Here is a 20410-nt window from a genome sequence, read left to right as displayed (position 1 = left end):
AGAAAAATTACAAGAAGCAAAAAATGAAATAAAGAAAAATTCACGAAAATAGTTTTTGTAAAAATATTATTATAACTAAATTTAATAGATGATTAAAAACTTTTCATTACACTTAAAAAAAATTTACATAAAGTAAAAAATAAGATAAAGAAAAATTTACTAAAGTAATTCTTTTAAAAATATGTTATAGCTATAATTTATTGTAGTCTTGATTTAGTTACAAATTATATTTGTAATAATTGTCTTATAAATAAGTAATAATAAAAAAATATGAAAATTTATAATTTCTTAAATTTATTTTATCTAACATAATAAACTTAACAAATAAACTAACAAATAAACTTAAATTTTATTTTTATATACAATTATTATTTTTTATATTATAATAAATATAAATAAAGATTATTATATATTCATAGTTTTATACAAATTTTTCTTTTTTTATTACAATATGATTTAGTATTAATATTTAATATTATTTTTATATAAATAAAAAATAATTTAATCATTTTACATTTTTTTTTCTTTTCCTTCTTTTTTTTATTATTAATTAATTATTTAATAAACATTAGAATTTTTTTATTATTTATAAAAATTATATTATACATATTATATATTAAATATTTTTTTTATTATATTTATCTGCAAATATTTTTTTCATTCATTATTTATATCTTTTAATAATAAAAAATCCTTTCTTTTTTTATTATTTTATATTATTATTTATTGTACAGATATGCTATAGTATTGTTAATATAAAAAGTTTCAAAAAGAAGATTATTTATAAAAAATAAAATATCTAATACATCTTTAGACATAATTATATCTTTTTTTTATAAAAAATTTTATTCATTAACACAAAAATAGATTATTTATAAAAGTTTTATTATAAATTTAATTTGATAAATAATTTCTTTTTGTTTTTATACTGTCGATTACAATATTAATACAATTATGTATAATAATATTAACATAATGATATTAATATAATGAATTTGTTATACATTTAAAATTTGTTTAAGAAATTAAAAATATAGGCAGTTTTATAATAAAATTTTATAATATAGTTTATAATAATAAAAAAAAGACAAAGAATATTTTGAATATATAGATTATATTTGCTAAATATTATTTCAAATACATTTATATATTTATAAAAATAAAACACTTTAAGAATAACAACATATATTTTTCCATATGTTTAAAAATGACATTTTAAATTTTTTAATTAATTTACTCAAAAACTGTGAAAGACAATTTGTACTCTAATAGGGTTGAAAGCACGATGTATGTTAGATTAATAGTTCAGAGGTTTTTTCTATAAGAATAAAGATTATAATCCTTAAGAATATAAATAACCCCAAATTAGATAAAATTGTCATTATTATATGAAATAATTTTATATTTTAATATAAATAACTATTAAAATAAAAATATATTTATACATAACATACATTCACACGCGCGCGCGCGCACGATATATGTATACATAAACAGTATATTTTACAATTCTTGAAAATTTATATATTATTTTAAAAAATATATTTGTATTTATATAATGTATTTTTTAGAATTATAATTATTAAAAATGAAAACTAGAATCAAAAATAAAAATAAACAATTTTATATTAATTTTCGAAAATTATAAAATCATCTGATAATATAGAATATAGATTCATGAGGTACTTTTAGAGAATCATTTCTTCTTTTCTGTTTTATTTAATGCAACTGTTTATAACTTAATAAATAAGTTTCAATCAACATTTTTTTATAGAAATTTTTTTGTTTGTTTTAATTGTCAATTATTTTAATTTCTAGATTCAATTCCTCAAAGATGCCTCATAAATATATTGGCATTCTATATAAGTTTCTATGTATATACATGTTTAAAAGTTTAAAACACAAAACAATTCATAATTTTATAGGAGGATTTTGTTCCGATAGTGGCTGAATAATACTGTTTATTGTATTATGAGATCGTCCTCCCCTTCGTCCTCTACCTTTTTTATTTTGACGTTTATTAGATTTTTGAAGTATATTTTCTTGTTTTGATGTTTGTCCTTCAAATGAAGAATTTGTTTCAGTTGCATCTAATAACTAATAAATAAATTTATATATATCATTTGTAAAATTCTCATTTTTGTTTGAAAATAATAAATATTTTTTTATACATACTTGTATTGCAGATGAAGAATTTTGTCGATTTTGAGATATTTTATTTGGTTTATTAGTTCTACATGTTTGTATAATTGTAGTGCTAGAATATGGAATTAATTTTATTACATTGCCCACTGCTTTAGTGCGTCCTTCCCTAAATACCATTCTTTGTCCTGGTTTTATATACTCAGGATGTTTTATAAATCTAAAGCGTACTAAAGCTTTATCACCTGTTCTTAAACAATCTTGTGACATAGAAATTATAGATGCTGTTTGTCTTATACTTCCACAATGTACTAAAAATTTCAAATAATACTAAGTATTAAAATATATGATAAATATATGAATTTTAAATTAAAATTCAATTAAAAAATAAAATTACCCATAGCTTGATAACAAGAACTTATTGTTGTAGGATGATGCAATACGAGAATTTCTCCTTCAAATTCCCAACAAGCCTGTGGATTTAATACTTGTGCAACCATTACCATACCTTTTCTAATTTGCGATCTTTTAATTTTTTTTAATGCAAAACTAGCAGTTTGACCACCTCTTACTTCTCGAACAGGCATTCTTTTTCTATGGATGCTTTTTATTGCAATTGGAATGAATCGACCTAAAGGATCAGGTCCTAATAATAGAATATCGTTTAATTTTATGACACCTTTTAATGTTGTGCCAGAAACAACAGTACCTACTCCCTAAAAACATATAGAATGAAAATTAAAAGAATTTTTCACTTGTGAAAATTATATACTGACTGGCACTGAATATGTATCATCTATTTGAAATTCCGCTGGTTCATCTTCATGACTAGTCATTCTTGCAGTTAATAAATTTAGAAACATTTTAAGAAGGTTTAAGTTTTCTCCCGTAACATTTGATACTTGAAAGATAGGACATAATCTACATAAATATATCAATAATTAAAATATTTCTATAAAAATGACATAATAATTACATACAGACAGATAAAAACTAACCGTTCTGATACAAAATTAGTAGCACTAACAACAACATCATCAGGAGTTTTTACAGTAACAGGTACTTTTCTACAACCTGGGGACTTTAAGATTCTTATTAATAATTTTAAATTTTCTTGTAATATATTTGGTGGACACATGTCAATTTTTGTAACTACAACAAATACTGGAACTGATAAAGCTAAAGCCAAACCTAAATGTTCTTTTGTCATTCCAACAATGCCAGCATTTGCTCCAACCATTAACATACCTAAATAAATATTTAAAAAATTGTACATTTAAAATAAATATACACATAATAAATATTATGTAAAATTATTATCTAAATTAAATAAAAATAATTTTACCAAAATCAGGGGCATGTCCTGTCATTCCAAAAACAGTTGTTTTCAAATATCTTTCATGACCAGCTAAATCAATAAATGTAATAACTTTAGAAGATTTTTCACATATTTTAACCCAATCTAAAGATCCATGTTCTGGTTTATTTACTACATTACCTAAATTTAAAATATGTTCATACATTTTACATTTTGATATGCATTACAATGATACAACTCTATAATGATATAATTATTTTTAACTTATCAAACTTGTTTTCATACCAACACTATCAAATCCAAGAATATCATTTCCAACTGAGCTAGTACGTCCTGTTTCAGCTTCATGTTTATGTCGGAATAATTTTTGACGTGCCAAACCTCGACCATTATCAAGTTCTCCATGTGTCAATACACCTAAAAGTGTTGATTTCCCAGCATCAACATTACCAACAACAGCCACTCTATAAGTTAAATCTTTTAAATTAAAATCCACTAATAATATTATTTTAATATATATATATAACATTATATATAACATTATTTACTTTAATATTATCTTTTTAAAACAAATACCTTATTTCTAAAAAATCTTGTCTATCTAAACGCCTTCTCACTAAATATTGTCCTATAAGGCCATGATCAACTTTAGTCTGACGTAAAAGTACACAATCTGCTTCTAATGTTGCAGCAAGAGATTGTAAAGTTGCAAGTGATGCTTCATATTCATCTTCTTTTAAACCATCTTCAGAACCATCTAAATTGATACAATTATGAATATTTCTATATAAAAATTTTTTATAAATATTATAAAAATAAAATATATACCTCCACTAATACCAATATCAAAAATTGTTTCACTACCACCATCTTGAATTCTTTCTTTTAAATGTTTAAGTAATAATTCATATTGATCTTCTGATGGACTAACTAAAATACTCTGTAATTTATTAAAATTAATTCATTATTTATCATAAGATTATTGAAAATATATATAAAATATCAAAAAAAATACCTTTCCTCTAATGTTAGAATAATCTATATTAATAGTAGATGTATGATCATTCTCATGTAATTGTTTTATATTTGGTATTATGATAGATCCATTTTCTGCCATGTTTTTATATCATATAACAATACACTAAATTTTATTTATTAATAAAACGTAATCATTCATGTAAAAATTTAACTTGTTTATTGACACATTTGTGACACAATAATAAGTATTTTTTAATATTTAAATTCAATTTTTATTCTATAGATTTATGATATTAGAACATACATATCAATTAGAATATTTTTTCTATAATTTTACATTAATTTACACTAAATAATTAAATATAAGATTTATATAAATACATCATACATATCATTTGCTGCTCAACTGAAACATGAAAAAAAGATTTTTTTTCATTAAAATAATAATATATAAATATAAAATATATTTTAAATTTATACATTTAAACAAAATTATCAAATATTTTTATATATATTTATAATAAAATTTTTATTATAATTTTTATTATATTTAAAACAATAAAAAATTAAATTTCCAAATATAACATTTTGATGTTTTTTTTATTAGAATATTATTAAATAGAATATTATTAAATAGAAATGTATATTCTATTTATAATAAAAAATATTTTAATCAATCATTTATATAAATAAGGATTTGTTTATCTTGAAGGAATGTGTTGCTAACAAACTTACATAGTTGTCATATATACAATTCGAATGTCAAACAATATAAAAGTTATTATAATTCATTTATATAAGAATAATTATATTTTTTTATCTATTATACGTTCATATCACATATTTTTTTATATAATTACAACTATATCTTAATAAGAGTTAAAATACCAATATGCTTACGAAAAAGCTGTTGATTACGCGATCTAAGATGATCTAAAGGAATTATGTATATGTATATATTTAACTAGATTGTAAATTATCGATATGTCGACAATATTTATCGATAGTTGAATAATATGAAACTTTCGATTTTTTTTATCGAATTTGTTTCACTAATCGATTTTTTAGATATTCGATTTTCAATTCATAATATATTTTTTTATATTTAATGTAAACATTTATATATATAGAATAATAAAATATTATGAAAATTGTTATCGTTAAAAAAGAATTTAAATTGATAATACATTAATGTCATATTATTACATTCATTAAATTTTATTTCTATTTAAATTTTCAATTTTTTCAATATTTATATATTCCATGAAATGAATACAAGGAATTGATATATTTGTGAGATACTTTTGAAAGATTGATTTTAGAGATCAAAACAAATACAAAAATAACGATTTATTTAATTAAATTATATTATAAATTAATTAATTTAATAAATTAAATAATAAATATTAGATGAATTAAATAATAAAATTATTTTTAATTATTATTATTAAATATTAGATGAAGCAAGGAATTATTTTATTTTATTTCTATTTCACTTCATCTAAGACAATTTTAATTGTTTATAATTTAGTAAATAAAATTATAAATTAACGAAAAAATTTTTAATTTCTAGAATATCAACTTTCCGGCATTGAATATGTTAATATTTTATATAATCATAAAAATTGTAATATTTTTGCAAGTACATATTTAACATATTTTTTTAAATTTGAATTCAAATTGTTCGTTAAAATATAAATATTTTAATTAATTAATATATAAATAAAAATACAGTCAATAAAATCAATGAGCAATAGATTTTGTTAAAATTCTTTATCAGAAAAATTGCAAATTTAATATATCCAAATTTATTAGTAGATTGACAGTAGAAATATAACAAAACCTGCTAAAAAGGAGATAAAAAAAAAATAAATAAAATCAGTTAATATAATTTGTCAAATTAAGGACAAAAATAAAACTATTTAGTTCAGCAGATTTTGATATTAAAAAGGTAGCAAAAATAGCAAATTTTTAATGTCGATCATTTACATTTTAAATAACTAGTATCTAAAATTTATTCTACTTTATTAATAATATTAGAATTCATTTTACAAAAAAAAATTTATTAAAAAATATTAAATTTATATGATGGTTCTTATTATGTTCCAAATGAAACTATTTAATTATATGCTTGCATTTAAAATTTAAATTATTAAAATTGCAGTATTCAGTTTTTATTACTTTTTTAATATCACAATTTGCTGTACAAATTCTGTTTTATTTTTATTTCCAATTGATAGTAGGTTATAGTATCTATCCAGAAAAAAGATCTGATAGCTATGATTTTATATAGATTTTATCAACTTTTGTTGCTTTAACTGGATTTCAAATCTTTTTTAAATTCTGATATTAGTTTTTTATCTAAAAGCAGATTTGATAGAGGATCTTATAACATTTGTTAAATAGATAATAGAAATATAGGAGAAAAATATTAAAAATATTTCAGTTCTTTTCTTTTTATAATTATGCAAATTAGCAGTAAAAACATAATATGGTATATGCAACATTTCTAACATTAATTTATTTATTTTGAATAACAGGACAACTAAAAGCAAATGACAAAATAGATAAATTTTATTGCCTTTGATGAATTGTCGCCTTTGATGCCAATATGATTTTAATTTCCTATTAAGATTATTTTTAATTTGTTTATTATTACATGTTTATTATTAATTTATTATTATTACTAGTTATTATTAATCTTTTATATACAAATATATAGATATAAATATTGTACGGATACAATATTTATACAAATATAAGTACAGATATAAATATAGAGTAAATTATTAAATACTTTATTCATAATTTATTTATCGTTCATGAATAAAGTATAATTTAATATAACTTTTATTCAATAATTATTCAACACATTTGATATATGTTGCTTCTATTTATTTATTTGATTCGCAGCAACGAGAGTCATGTATGTAAGCTACTAATGATTTTCGCAACGTAATGATTTTCTATGTATTTTATAATATAGTCAATTTTTCTTATTAATTTGTTAACAAAACTAAAACAAAAATTTTTACAAAAAATTGTTGTTTGAAATTTTTTTAGAAATTAATAAAATTTTTTTGATTAATTTTTAAAACATTTTATATTATTTCTTATTAGTTAAAAATGTATGTATTTATGTATATATATCTTTATTAAATTATAATTTTTATTTAATTTATATTAAATAATATATAATTACAATATATTATATAATATATTAATATTTATTTATTTATTAGATAATTAATATAATATATATATATATATATATATATATATATATATATAAAATACAATTGTTATATATGTAAGTTAATAAATAATATATTAATATTATAAATTATATATATAATTTAATAAATTTTAAATATTAACTTTTTTATTTATTTACAAAATAAATTTAATTACATAAAATAAAAAATTCAATATATAAAATATATATTTTTTTAATTAAAATTTAAATAACTATCATATACATTAAAAATATTCAATGAAATGATTAAATATTTTTATTCTTTTGAATATAACTTATCCAAAGATCTGCCATCTATAGTATTAAATTTGAAAAAATTATATATAGTATTTCCGTCTGAAGACTAATATTAAGAAAGATATATGTCATCTTTATATTTTTATCTTTCACGGGTAAATATTCATAGAACAGCTGTTTAAAATGTTTACTATTATTTTGAGATATATAGAAAGTTTGATTGTGTCACTTTTTAATAAGATAATGAATGATAACAATTTAGTGCTCAAAATGATTGTTATCGTATAATTAGCTAAATATAATCTTAATTACTTATATATTTTTTAGCAAGTATCAAGTATGGCTCAATGTAAATTAACCCCTCGTGAATTTATATGTAATGCTTTTTCACCGCAAATTGCTGCAATATGTTCGATAGCAGCTGATACTGTATGTCAGAAAAATAATTTATCATTTGTTGAACTTTTACAACCGTTTTGTAAATTAAATACTGAAGGTAAGTAGTTCATTATTCGAAATATTAAAATAGATAAAAATTATATATCATCAGTTGTAATAAAGTAAAAGTTTTATAATGATAAACATAAAGGATTACTTTTTTATTTTAAATACAAATTTTTATTAAAATGTTATAAATTGTATTTCATACAAAAATAAATTTTGAAAAAATTATTAAATAAATTTTAATTTTTTATTATTTTTAGATTTACATTATATTATATGCATATTATGAATATTATGCATATTATTTTGAAATATTTGTAAATTCCTTTTGTTTTATAGGTCATTTTAAAGATCCACAAGGAAATATTATAAATATTAGAAATCTTCGACTTTTTATACAAGATGTTAATGCACAACCTCCAGAACCAAGTATTGCTAGAAAAATGTTAAATGAAGCAGTTAGTTCAGCTGTATGTGAGCATACAACTATTATTCAAATTGGAACAACAGAGCTTGATGTACCAGTATCAGTTCCATGGTTTGAAGCATGGCGAGAAATGTTTTTAAATGTTCAATTTCCATCAGACCATGAATTTACAAAACATTTTCTTGCTTGTATGATAGTAGTTTCCACAACAGAAGACAATCCCTTAGAAAAAATACAAAATATGGGTACACAATTACATCAAAATATACCTGGAAAATTGCCAAAATGGTTTAATAATAATACATTAAGATATTATATTTTAATATATGATACTTTACAAGATGATAAAAACAAGTATTTATTTTTATTTTTATAATTTTTTTTATAGAAAATATTCATAAGAATGAATTATTTTTATATAATGTTTATAGGGCTGAAAAAATTTTTGCGGAAATGAAAAATATTTATGGTGCTAATAATTGCTTCTTATTACAAATGAATTCACGACCACCAGGGCAAATTGATGATAATACTCATTTACCAGATCCTTGGAGTCAATTTTTAGTAAAACATTCAGAAATATTAGGAGGTAGTGAACAAAATAGTTCTCCTCGTACACCTGCAGATACTAGTGGTGTTTCTTCTATGCCAAATGAAGTTACAATGGATATTGATAAGTATGTTTGTACTATATTTTTAAAAAATTTATGAAATAATTATGAATGTGATATTTTAGGACAAGCCAGGCTGGAACACCAATTGCTTCACAAAATTCTGTATTAATTTCTCCAAATTTAAATGATATTATTAGTTTTACTTCTGAAATATCTGATTCAAGAAATACACATTTAGAAATTGGTCAAGAAGCTATTCCTGTTACAATTCATCCTTTAAGTCCAACAGCTGATAAATCACGAAATTCCGTTTTATATGGAAAACAAATTAATGATGCCCCAATAAATGTAAATGTTTGGGCAGATTCTCCTAATTATTTAGCAATACAACATGGTGTTAGATTATCTACACAAGACCTTGAAAGATTACGAACATTAATAACAGAATTTTGCTTAAAAAGTTTATTACCTTATGTAGAAAAACAAATTGGTTTGTTAAATGATGTAATTTCAAATAAAAAAGGTGTTAGTAGATCACTTTTTAGTGCTACAAGACGATGGTTTGGAACAAATAAACCCGGAATACCAGGACCTACTCCTTCAAATGCTGTAATGTATGTTTATTATTATTATTTATATACTATTTTATATTATATAATAATAAATAAGTATTAAATAAAAATAAAATATATAGTATTATATAAATATATAAAGTTCTAGCTTATTTGGATTTCAGTTATACAACAGAATCTCCAGAATTACAATTGCGTCGCTTAGGTGATTTATGTTTTATGTTTGGTCACTATTCACTTGCTTACCAAACATATCATAGTGCAAAAAGAGATTTTGCAGCAGATCAAGCTTGGCTTTATTATGCAGGTGCTCTTGAAATGGCTGCTTTAAGTGCATTCATGCAAGGTGAAACTAATAGAAAGACTATTGAATATATGGATGATGCAATATTAACTTATTCAACTAGTTGCAAAATGCCTCAATTTGCAACAAGAGCAACGTTACTCAGTGCAGAATGTTTAAAAGGTAGAAATTTATATGGAGAGGCTGCTAAACAATTAATTCGTATGACTAGTGAAGATTCAGATTTGCGTTCTGCACTCTTATTAGAACAAGCTGCTTATTGTTTTATTGGACCAAAAATGGTGCGCAAGTATGCATTTCATGCTGTTCTTGCTGGTCATCGATTTTCAAAAGCAGGTCAAAGAAAACATTCTTTACGATGTTATCAACAAGCATACCAAGTATATTTAGTTGATTTCCAATATTCTTTTATTATATTAAATAAATAAATTGTTTATTTTACATTTACATATTTTTTCTTAGATATATAATGAAAGAGGTTGGTCATTAGCTGAAGATCATATACATTTTACAATTGGTAGACAAGCTGCATCATTGAAACAAGTTAGTGAAGCAGTAAAAGCATTTCAAAAATTACTCAATGCTTATAGTAAACAACCAGGTATACAACAAGCTGCATTTTTACGTGAATTTTTACATATCCATAATGTATGTATAAGTTTATATACATTATTATTTATTTATATTATTATTATATATATTATTAATTTCATGATATTTCTGTGTTTATATATATATTGATTGTCATATTAATTACATATTATAGTTACTGTTGCAGGAAAATTTATCAAATCATCATGAGCTTCCTATTTTGCCTTTGCCATTAATAGATAGTAATGATATTAAAGTACTTTTTGGTCCTATAGCTAAATCATATGAAAATAATATTCCAGCAAGTCATGTTTCATTTAATACTGAAGACTGTGATGATGTAAGATGGTCAAAAATGGAAGAAATGTTAATAACAGAAGCTCAGGGATCTCCTCCTATGATATTCAAACCTACAGTTGCATTATATTCTAAAACAAGTAATAATAGCGTAAAACCAAATGCAGTTTTAAATGAGCCAGTGCATTTTTTTATTGAATTATATAATCCATTACATATACCGCTACCATTATCCAATTTAACTTTGTTATGGTCATTTACGTCCTCCAATGGACAAATTACGAATGAAATGAAATCATCAGAAAATTTACAATTAGTGGAAACACAAACAATTGAAAAAATTATTTTACAACCTATTACCAAGCAAGGCATTATACTATGTCTTATACCAAAAAAAATAGGCGAATTAAAAGTATTAGGTTTAAGCTATGATTTATCTAATCCAACTCATATAATAGATCCACCAATTGTTAATCCAACAATAGCTATTACTGGAAAAAGATTATTTGAAATTAAAGGACCTAGATTAAAAAATATTAAAGAAAAACCTGGTACAAATATATATGGTGTAGATTATAGATTAGAAATGAATATTATTGAAAAAGCTCCCTTTATGCAGGTATTAAATATTCAAATACAATTATATATAAAGTATTTAAAATTGTACATTATATTGATACAATATAGTTAATAAAAATTTACTTTTAGATTTTCTTTAGTAAATTATCTTCAGAAATGTTATGTGGTGAAATTCAAAAAATAGATATTATATTGAAAAATGTGGGTAATTCATCATTAACAAATATTTTTTTGGCATCTACAGATGCTAAACTTTTTTCATTAGGAGATGAGCACATAAATATACAAGAAAGTAAATATAATTTATATATTTCATTCAATAATTAAAATAATTGAATACCAATATTAGTATTTTTATCATTTACTCATGATTTCAGAACATATGACAAAAAGAAATAACAGACTTATATTAAAAATTCCGTTATCTTCTAATAATAATATATTAAATATTGGAGAAACACATACAATACCATTTTGGATTCAAGCACCTCATGAAAAGGGAATTCATTATTTAGATTTACTCTTTTACTATGAAAATATTGATTCAAAAAGCATGATGAAATATCGACTTTGTAGACATACTTGGCATTTTACAATTTTGGATTCTATACAAATTAGCTCAATTGCTTCAAGAAGTACATTATTTAAAGATATTTCGCCTACATTAAATTTAATAATATGCATTAAAAATGCAAATCAAATTCATGATTTAATTACAAATGAAATTTTGTTGTACAAAATATTGTTTCAAAGTGATACTTGGTCTGTATTTGATTTATCCATTTTATCAACAAATATTAAGATACAGACTCAAGAAGTATTTCATTTAATGCTAAAATTAAGAAAAAAAAATCAAAATGAATCTAAGTTTTCTGATATATCTTTAACTCAAGAAAATGATTACATTGAATCAGATATAAATTATCCATATATAGATTTTATACGAAGAAAGGATATTCCATCATTAGATATCAATGAAAATGTAACTGAAATACAACAATGTCAACGATTATCACAAAATATAGAACAAAAGCCTTTATTTGCTACTATGACATTAAATTCTACTTTAATTCTTAAGTGGCGGGCAAAGATAATCAAAAATGGAATTATTACAAAACAAGCAATTGGTCAACATCATCTTGATATACAATATTTAAATAAAACTTACAAACATCCAAAAGAAATTCAAGTTGAATCAAATGAAGATGCTGGTCGTTTGAAGATTTTTGGACCTGATAGAAATATACTTGATTCTTTGGCTGTAATTAATAAAGAACAAGTATCAGAATCCGAATTTTTGAAAAATATAATTTCTTTTTCTTTAAACCATGATAGAGAAATCAAGCATAATTTTCATCAAAATCGATTATGTTTCCTTCCTGTAATAATGTATATACAGAATCATTTAGAATCAAAAATTGATATTAAAATCAATACAATAGGTACTAGCAGGTAAAGTATTTATTAAGAATAATTTAAAAAAATTTATATACATAATATAGTTTATCTTTATATTTTTTTAGTGAAAATCATCTTCCAAATATAAAATCACAATTATATTCTCCACAAGCTTCTACATATTATAGATATGCTTGCCATTCAGCAATTTGTTCTCATGTAGAACCAATGATGAATAATACTGTAAAATTACAAGCTGTATTTTCAACCCCTGGAACATATGATTTAGCAGCACGAATAGAAATCTTTGCAAGAATTGTAAATACTAGAGAATTTATTTTGCAGAAATGGAAAATGGAAAGCATATGTATTATTAATAATGATAGTAAATAGTTAAAAAATATAGAGATATCATCATCATCATCATCATCATCATCATCATCATCATCATCATCATCATCATCATCATCATCATCATTATTATTATTATTATTATTATTATTATTATTATTATTATTATTATTATTATTATTATTATTATTATTCTGTTATTATTATTATTCTGTTATTATTACTATTACTACTGTTACTTTTAATATATCTAGTATTATTACTTCTATCATTAAATAATATAATAAATTTTGTTTAACTTAAAATCATTTTCATATTATGTACATATATAATATTTATCAAATTATTACATTTTGAAAATAAGATATATGTTATTTAATATGCATTTCATTTTTTAATGAGTAAAACTATGTTTTTAAAAATATATTATTAATTGCTTGTTATAATATATAATATAGTAGCTATTCTAGATATAATAGCAATCTATAAAAAAATTATTGTAAATTACATTCTTATAAATTAATATAAAAATATGATGCTCAGTTGTAATTCATCATGTAAATTTTAAAATTGTAACAAGAAAATTGTATCATATTTTTTGGACCAGCATTTCATATTTTTCAAAAAGAAAAAATAAAACCTGTAGTTACAAAATGCTTTAAAAAATAAATGATTATGAATAAACAATAAATTTCTTACAATAAAAATTAATATCCTCATAGAGAAAACATAATGTCTATGCAATATTATAATTAAATATAAAAATAAATGTTTAAAAAATAATTATATATATCTGTAATGAATTTATTATATTATAAAATTGTATGATATTTCAATAAATATTATTTAGTATTTATTATATATCAAGTACACATAATATATATAATATATAATATAACAATAGGATAAAATACTTTTATACAAATAAATATTATTACATAAAAAAAAACAAATTGCATTTTGCAATTTGCATACATAAACATATATATTAATAATATAATAATATATTGATAACATAATAATATTTTTAATACAATGTTTAATATTTTATATTTTGTATATCTTTTTAATTTTTTAATTTAAATAATAGTATAAGAATTAACTTATATTGTATTTTTTATTTAATTAATTATAATATTTAAATAATATGAGAAATATTAAATATTAATTGAATATTATTAATAATTGGGTATTAAGTATGGATAAAATAAGTGAAAAAAATAAATATTATATAAATATATTAAAATTATTGAAATTTAAATTGCAATAATTATATTTTTCTATTTATATAAAAATTATAAATTATTTTTTATTACTTTTTTATTTTATATATTATAATAAAACAACTTTCTTAAATTATAATCTGTAATAAGTATATAATAATTTGTAAATTATATTATTCGTAAATATACGTTTCGCAATCAATAATTGCGATTTTATAAAATCAATTTATATAGTACTTATAGTAATTATATATATATATATATATAGTTTCAGCATCATAGTTATAGCATCAGTGTTTAAAAAAAAAAAACAAAAATTATGAAATTAATTTTTAAAAAAATTATAATAATTTATAATAATAATTTAATTTTTGTAAGTACCACTATGCTGATTTCCATATGCATATTGCTAAATTTCCAGCACAGTACATATATAATAGATGTTTAAGTTGATAAGTTATTTCAAATCCGTAGCCTTCACCAACAACTGTATGCCATGACGCACCGAATTTTTTATCCATTGTTTCTTTGATCATTCGTGAAACATTTTCATAATTGTCCGCATATTTTTCCGCTGCAGTGATGCATAATTCCATAGCTTCTTGTTTCATTTCATCTGACATATCACATTTCTAAAACATACGTATTAAATATATAATATCATCATAAAATTAATATATAATTTTAAAAAGTATTTATTATTATTAATATTAATATATGATAAATTTTATTCAAATAATATAACATAAATAAAATTTTAATTATATTATGTTGTCCCATTATAATTTAATTATATATTGTCTTTTTAATTTTTTTTTTTTATAAATCAAATTGTTTAAATTCATATTTAAACGATAATATATAAAGAAAACTTTAAAATGATTATAATAATATTGAAAATGAAGTAAACTTAATAAAATTAAATTATATAAATACCATTTTTCATATAATGATTTTTTCTATTGATTAAATACTAATTAAAGAAACCAAACTTATTTTTTTCCAATATATTTAATATATCGTATGTATATATAAATTATATTTTACTTACTCTACAAAGAGGATACGTATGTAATATTTTAACGATATCATCTTTTTTTACTTCAGTCATTTCAAAATAAAAATTTCATAAATATCGTATCAAATATTATTCTTCTTTAAAAGACACTGAGGATATTGCCATGTTACAGGCGCATACTTACCCCCTAAATCAATGTAGATAACTTGCGTCTGTTATATGGTGGGAAAATCATGGTTAAGTACATAGAGTTCTTATATTAAATCTGATAAATTTAAGATTTTTATAGATTTAAATATATATTGACATATTTGAATTAGTGCAAAATGAAATATTTTTTTAGACATTTTCTTTTTAAAATTTTATAAATTTTAATTTATTAAATTAGTATGAATATTTAAATAAGACTTTTGAATAAAAATTCATATAAAAATTAGATACGTAATCATTTCTAATAGTATATAATTATTTTGATGAAATTGTAATATTTTTATATATATTTAATATTTATTTTTTATTTTTAATTATTTTTTTAGAATTTATTTTAAAAATTTTGTTCAAATTTAGCTTATAACATATTAATATAATATACAAGCATGTGTATAATTATTTTTATAACATTTAAAATCTATATTTAATAATATTTTACTTATCAAAATATAAATCTTTATTTTTTATATATATATTTCAAATAAATTAGTTTTTTTTCAAAAATTCAATGGGTCAATACATTTAATTGAAATCACTTTTATTTTAATATTAAATTATTTATAAATTTCTGTGGTCATCGAAAATAAGGTTATATTTAAAATTAGATGGATTGATTATTAAACTAAAAAGATTTAATATTTAAAACACAAATAGAATTAGTATTTATTGTATTATATATTCATTATATAATATAATAATGTAAGTAATATAATAAATAATAAATTATATAATTATTAGTATATCAGAAATTTTAAATTTACTTATTTATTAAATAAGAATATTTACATGCAATTTTACTTTATTTAAAACATTTAAGTATTTTGTTTTAAAGAATATATTGAATTGAAGTATTATTTAATTATAGAAGTTATATTAATTATTTATAATAAATAATTAATGCAAATATTTCTTTTAGATAAAATGGCATCACGATTTAGTGGAGCACTACAAATTACAAATTTAGATGATTTCATTACTCCTTCTCAGGTATTTTATCATTTTAATCTCAATAATTAGCAATTTTTACGATATTTTCTTTGTAGGAATGTATAAAACCTATAGAAATTCAAGCATTAAAGAGTAAAACTGGGGCAAAAATAAAAATTGAGAAAGATGGAACACCTATAGCATTAAATGAAGTAAATTAAAATAAATTAAATTATATATATTCAAATAAATTTAATTAAAATTACAAATTTAAAAATTTTTAAGATTATAATTTATTTTATAGTTTATTTTTTATATGTTTATTAGACTGGACAATTTAAAAAATTAGAGAAAGTTGAAATTACACTTGCTGATTGTTTAGCTTGTAGTGGTTGTATAACATCTGCAGAAAGTATATTAGTTACACAACAAAGTCAAGAAGAATTAATGCGAGTATTTAGAGAAAAAACTCAATATCAGGTAATGATTATTAAAATAACATAGACTATAATTAAATATCAAAAATCTGTATGTCTTTTTTAATATAGTATTATTTTATAGAGTAGAGATGGTATAAGCTCAACATTTATTGTAGTTAGTCTTTCGGTGCAAGCAGTATTATCCATAGCAGAACATTATAATCTTAATTCAGAACAAGCACTAAATAAACTTGCAGGATATTTTTATCAGTTAGGAGCAGATATAGTTTTAGATATGACTGTGGCTGATGATTTTGCTCTCTTAGAATCTGCTAAAGAATTTATACAACGTTATAGAGCAAATAAAAATGGTGCAAAAAATCAATTGCCTATGTTATCTTCTTCCTGTCCAGGTAATTAGTAATATAATATGATGTTTTCATAAATAATTTTTTTCATAAATAATATATAAAATATTCAAATATAATTTTTAAATTAATAGAAATAATTCAGTATTTTTTTTTGTAGAGATTAAAAACTATATAAATTAATCTATTTAAAACTATAAATTATTTTTAAAAAAAGATACAATTACAGTGATTGATATATAAAAAATTCTTTTCTAATTGAATTAATTCTATTAATATATCATTTCATTTTTAATCTTTCATATAATATAAGATTATATATTTCCAAAATATAAAATTTTTATATAAATTTAAATTGAAGATTATTCCTATTTTTGCCATTCTCATATATTTTTTTTTGTATAAAAATGTAAAAAATTTCCAGAATATGCATTAAAAATTAATTTTGTTTCATGATATTTTTATTTATTTTTAATTATTTTGAAAATATGACTTGTCACTTTGCATAGAAAATTCTGGATTATATAATCATTTAAAAAATCAAATATTATTTATTAGCTTCAATATTTATTATAGTGGAAAATAAATAAAAATTTTTGTTACGTTATTTTACTAAATCTAAAAATTTTGATTTTGAATAAAAATTTATTATAAATAGAATATAATGGATTACATATATGTAATTATATATATATATATATCTGATAGAAGAAAAAATTGCAGAAAATTTTTTTAAATCAATTTTCTTAAAATCAAAATATTTTGTCAAATTTTTAATATAATTTTACAGAAATTTTTTTCTATAATAAAGTGATAAAGCAGTAAATTCTGATATTTGATATTTTACTTTCTCTCTATTACAAAATTATATTAAAAAATTATATTAAAAAAACAAGAAATGTAATGAAATTGAATTTTTATTTAATTTTCTTAAAATAATATTTGTAAAAATTGTTTCATATATAATTATATTTTATATACTTACATTAAAGATAAAAAATTTATAAAAAAATTAAAAAATTAAAACTAAAATTTTTATTTATTTTTAATCAAATTTAGGAAATTAAATTAATACTCAAAGTTTCAGCATTTTTAAATTTTATAATAGTACAAGATAAAGTAAAGTAAAATAAAGTAAAATTTTGTTTTTTTTTTTTTGTTTTATATTTAAAATTTAATACTGAAACTTTGGAAATTGATTTTAACTTTCTAAAGAGATTTTCTGTTGATAAGACAAATTTTTTAGATTAGAAAAATTTATTTAAAAAATAATATAAAAAAAGTATTTTTCTTCTTCATTCTATGTTTTTAAATATAATATTTTTAAATATAGGTTGGGTATGCTACGCTGAAAAAACACATGGTAATTTTATACTTCCATATATAAGTGTTACAAAATCTCCTCAACAAATTATGGGATCATTAGTTAAATATCATTTAGCTAAAATTATGGATCTTTCACCAAAACAAATTTATCATATAACTGTTATGCCTTGTTATGATAAAAAATTGGAAGCATCCAGAGAAGATTTTTATGATCATGAAATAAAATCTAGAGATGTAGATTGTGTTATAACTCCAAGTAAATATTATGTAAATTATAATAAATAATAGTAAATTTATCAATTTCAAAACTTAAAAAAAATATTTATTTATATTTATTTTTCTTTAAATTGAATTAAAACAAAAATAATTATAAATTAATTATTTTTTTTTTAGTTGAAATAGAGCAAATGTTTAATGAATATAATGTGATATTAAGTGAAATAAAAATTGAAAAAAAAATTCAAAGAATATTTGAATCAAAAATGAAATATTTGAAAAACGACTTATATGGTCATAGTGGTTCAGGATCCGGAGGTTATGCCGAATTTATTCTTCGTTATGCTGCAAAATATTTATTCAATGAAACAGATATAATAATTGAATTTAAAAGTCTTAGAAATCCTGATTTTCAAGAAGCAGTTTTTCAAAAAGATGGTCAGATACTCTTAACATTTGCAATTGCTAATGGATTTAGAAATATACAAAATCTTGTACAAAAATTGAAGCGTGGAAAATGTCTATATGACTATGTTGAAATTATGGCATGTCCTTGTGGTAAGTTTTGTTTATAAACTATATAATATAATATAGTAATATAATATAATATAATATAACTATATTATAATAATAAATTTTTATTCAAATTGTTAGGATGTCTTAATGGAGGAGCACAAATTAGACCTTTAAATAATGTTCAATCACGTGAACTGGCATTAAAATTAGAATCTATATATCGAGAACTTCCTCAAAGTGATCCTGAACAAAATTTAATAGTGAAAAATTTATACAAAAATTGGTTAGGAGGAGAATATACAGACAAAGCTTTAGCATATTTTCATACTCAATATCATGAAATAAAGAAAGTAAATACTGCTCTTGCTATAAAATGGTAATTTATGATAAATATATATTATTATTAATTTAAATTAGAATTTTTAAATACAACTAATATCAAATTAATATGATTTAAAAATATAGTTGTATGATTAGATGTATATTTATTCTATTACTATTATATATTAAAAAACCTTAATTGTTGGCAAATATTCATTAAAGAATATAAAAGACAAATTTTTAATAAATATTTATATCTTTTATAAAAAAAAAAATAATTTAATAATATACATGTAAATATAAATTTGATATTATATAGAGTATAATGTATTTAATGTAAATTATCTAATTATAAGGA

At 20.1% G+C, this 20410-nt stretch overlaps 4 protein-coding genes across 9 annotated transcripts; 2 read left to right on the top strand and 2 right to left on the bottom strand.

Moving 5' to 3' along the window:
- Positions 1 to 1777: 1777 nt before the first annotated feature.
- Positions 1778 to 4777, bottom strand: LOC551185 (GTP-binding protein 1). The gene is made up of 10 exons (XM_623578.5): positions 4476 to 4777; positions 4289 to 4400; positions 4037 to 4217; positions 3746 to 3924; positions 3488 to 3640; positions 3141 to 3390; positions 2919 to 3063; positions 2540 to 2858; positions 2176 to 2453; positions 1778 to 2097 (listed from the first exon to the last, which is right to left on the bottom strand). Exons 1-10 carry the CDS (start codon positions 4575 to 4577, stop codon positions 1912 to 1914), a joined length of 1905 nt encoding a protein of 634 aa, XP_623581.2. The 5' UTR covers positions 4578 to 4777; the 3' UTR covers positions 1778 to 1911.
- A 3168-nt stretch (positions 4778 to 7945) lies between these two features.
- Positions 7946 to 13614, top strand: LOC412104 (trafficking protein particle complex subunit 8). 3 transcript variants are annotated; one of them, XM_026440699.1, is made up of 12 exons: positions 7946 to 8086; positions 8259 to 8427; positions 8715 to 9156; positions 9234 to 9479; positions 9539 to 10030; positions 10153 to 10454; positions 10539 to 10672; positions 10755 to 10940; positions 11059 to 11799; positions 11889 to 12051; positions 12137 to 13211; positions 13283 to 13614. In XM_026440699.1, exons 1-12 carry the CDS (start codon positions 8057 to 8059, stop codon positions 13548 to 13550), a joined length of 4248 nt encoding a protein of 1415 aa, XP_026296484.1. In that variant the 5' UTR covers positions 7946 to 8056; the 3' UTR covers positions 13551 to 13614. The 3 variants fall into 3 exon arrangements, with proteins under 3 accessions (XP_026296484.1, XP_026296483.1, XP_006571964.2); XM_026440698.1 differs by having other exon boundaries at positions 10153 to 10672; positions 11071 to 11799; XM_006571901.3 differs by having other exon boundaries at positions 10153 to 10672.
- A 1290-nt stretch (positions 13615 to 14904) lies between these two features.
- Positions 14905 to 15921, bottom strand: LOC724529 (dynein light chain A). 2 transcript variants are annotated; one of them, XM_001120403.5, is made up of 2 exons: positions 15668 to 15692; positions 14905 to 15363 (listed from the first exon to the last, which is right to left on the bottom strand). In XM_001120403.5, exons 1-2 carry the CDS (start codon positions 15668 to 15670, stop codon positions 15115 to 15117), a joined length of 252 nt encoding a protein of 83 aa, XP_001120403.2. In that variant the 5' UTR covers positions 15671 to 15692; the 3' UTR covers positions 14905 to 15114. The 2 variants fall into 2 exon arrangements, with proteins under 2 accessions (XP_001120403.2, XP_006571967.1); XM_006571904.3 differs by lacking the exon at positions 15668 to 15692 and adding an exon at positions 15783 to 15921 and having other exon boundaries at positions 14910 to 15363.
- LOC724370 (probable cytosolic Fe-S cluster assembly factor AGAP009023) lies at positions 15853 to 20373 on the top strand. 3 transcript variants are annotated; one of them, XM_026440847.1, is made up of 8 exons: positions 15853 to 15985; positions 16876 to 16946; positions 17003 to 17098; positions 17214 to 17366; positions 17448 to 17718; positions 19007 to 19255; positions 19393 to 19773; positions 19870 to 20257. In XM_026440847.1, exons 2-8 carry the CDS (start codon positions 16881 to 16883, stop codon positions 20109 to 20111), a joined length of 1458 nt encoding a protein of 485 aa, XP_026296632.1. In that variant the 5' UTR covers positions 15853 to 15985; positions 16876 to 16880; the 3' UTR covers positions 20112 to 20257. The 3 variants fall into 3 exon arrangements, with proteins under 3 accessions (XP_026296632.1, XP_026296631.1, XP_026296633.1); XM_026440846.1 differs by having other exon boundaries at positions 15877 to 15990; positions 19870 to 20373; XM_026440848.1 differs by lacking the exon at positions 15853 to 15985 and adding an exon at positions 16625 to 16658.
- The last annotated feature ends 37 nt before the right edge of the window (positions 20374 to 20410 follow it).

The sequence above is a fragment of the Apis mellifera genome, linkage group LG5, assembly GCF_003254395.2.
Source record: "Apis mellifera strain DH4 linkage group LG5, Amel_HAv3.1, whole genome shotgun sequence".
NCBI classification, from domain to species: Eukaryota; Metazoa; Arthropoda; class Insecta; order Hymenoptera; family Apidae; genus Apis; species Apis mellifera.
Note: the sequence above shows the minus strand (reverse complement) of the source record. Positions and strands in the feature narration are given on the sequence as shown.

What these genes read in the sequence shown, in the direction of transcription:
- LOC551185 (XM_623578.5), bottom strand. Translation starts at nt 4,577, where the DNA reads ATGGCAGAAAATGGATCTATCATAATACCAAATATAAAACAATTACAT. An exon ending in TCTTGGATTTGATAGTGTTG is followed by an intron (nt 3,641 to 3,745) that starts GTATGAAAACAA and finishes TTTTAAATTTAG; the next exon opens with GTAATGTAGTAAATAAACCA. An exon ending in AGGACATGCCCCTGATTTTG is followed by an intron (nt 3,391 to 3,487) that starts GTAAAATTATTT and finishes ATATTTATTTAG; the next exon opens with GTATGTTAATGGTTGGAGCA.
- LOC412104 (XM_006571901.3), top strand. Translation starts at nt 8,057, where the DNA reads ATGTCATCTTTATATTTTTATCTTTCACGG. An exon ending in AATTTTTACATATCCATAAT is followed by an intron (nt 10,941 to 11,058) that starts GTATGTATAAGT and finishes TACATATTATAG; the next exon opens with TTACTGTTGCAGGAAAATTT. An exon ending in AATACAATAGGTACTAGCAG is followed by an intron (nt 13,212 to 13,282) that starts GTAAAGTATTTA and finishes ATATTTTTTTAG; the next exon opens with TGAAAATCATCTTCCAAATA.
- LOC724529 (XM_006571904.3), bottom strand. Translation starts at nt 15,842, where the DNA reads ATGACTGAAGTAAAAAAAGATGATATCGTTAAAATATTACATACGTAT. An exon ending in ATACGTATCCTCTTTGTAGA is followed by an intron (nt 15,364 to 15,782) that starts GTAAGTAAAATA and finishes CGTATGTTTTAG; the next exon opens with AAATGTGATATGTCAGATGA.
- LOC724370 (XM_026440846.1), top strand. Translation starts at nt 15,969, where the DNA reads ATGGTGGGAAAATCATGGTTAA. An exon ending in GTTATCTTCTTCCTGTCCAG is followed by an intron (nt 17,719 to 19,006) that starts GTAATTAGTAAT and finishes TTTTAAATATAG; the next exon opens with GTTGGGTATGCTACGCTGAA. An exon ending in AGATTGTGTTATAACTCCAA is followed by an intron (nt 19,256 to 19,392) that starts GTAAATATTATG and finishes TTTTTTTTTTAG; the next exon opens with TTGAAATAGAGCAAATGTTT.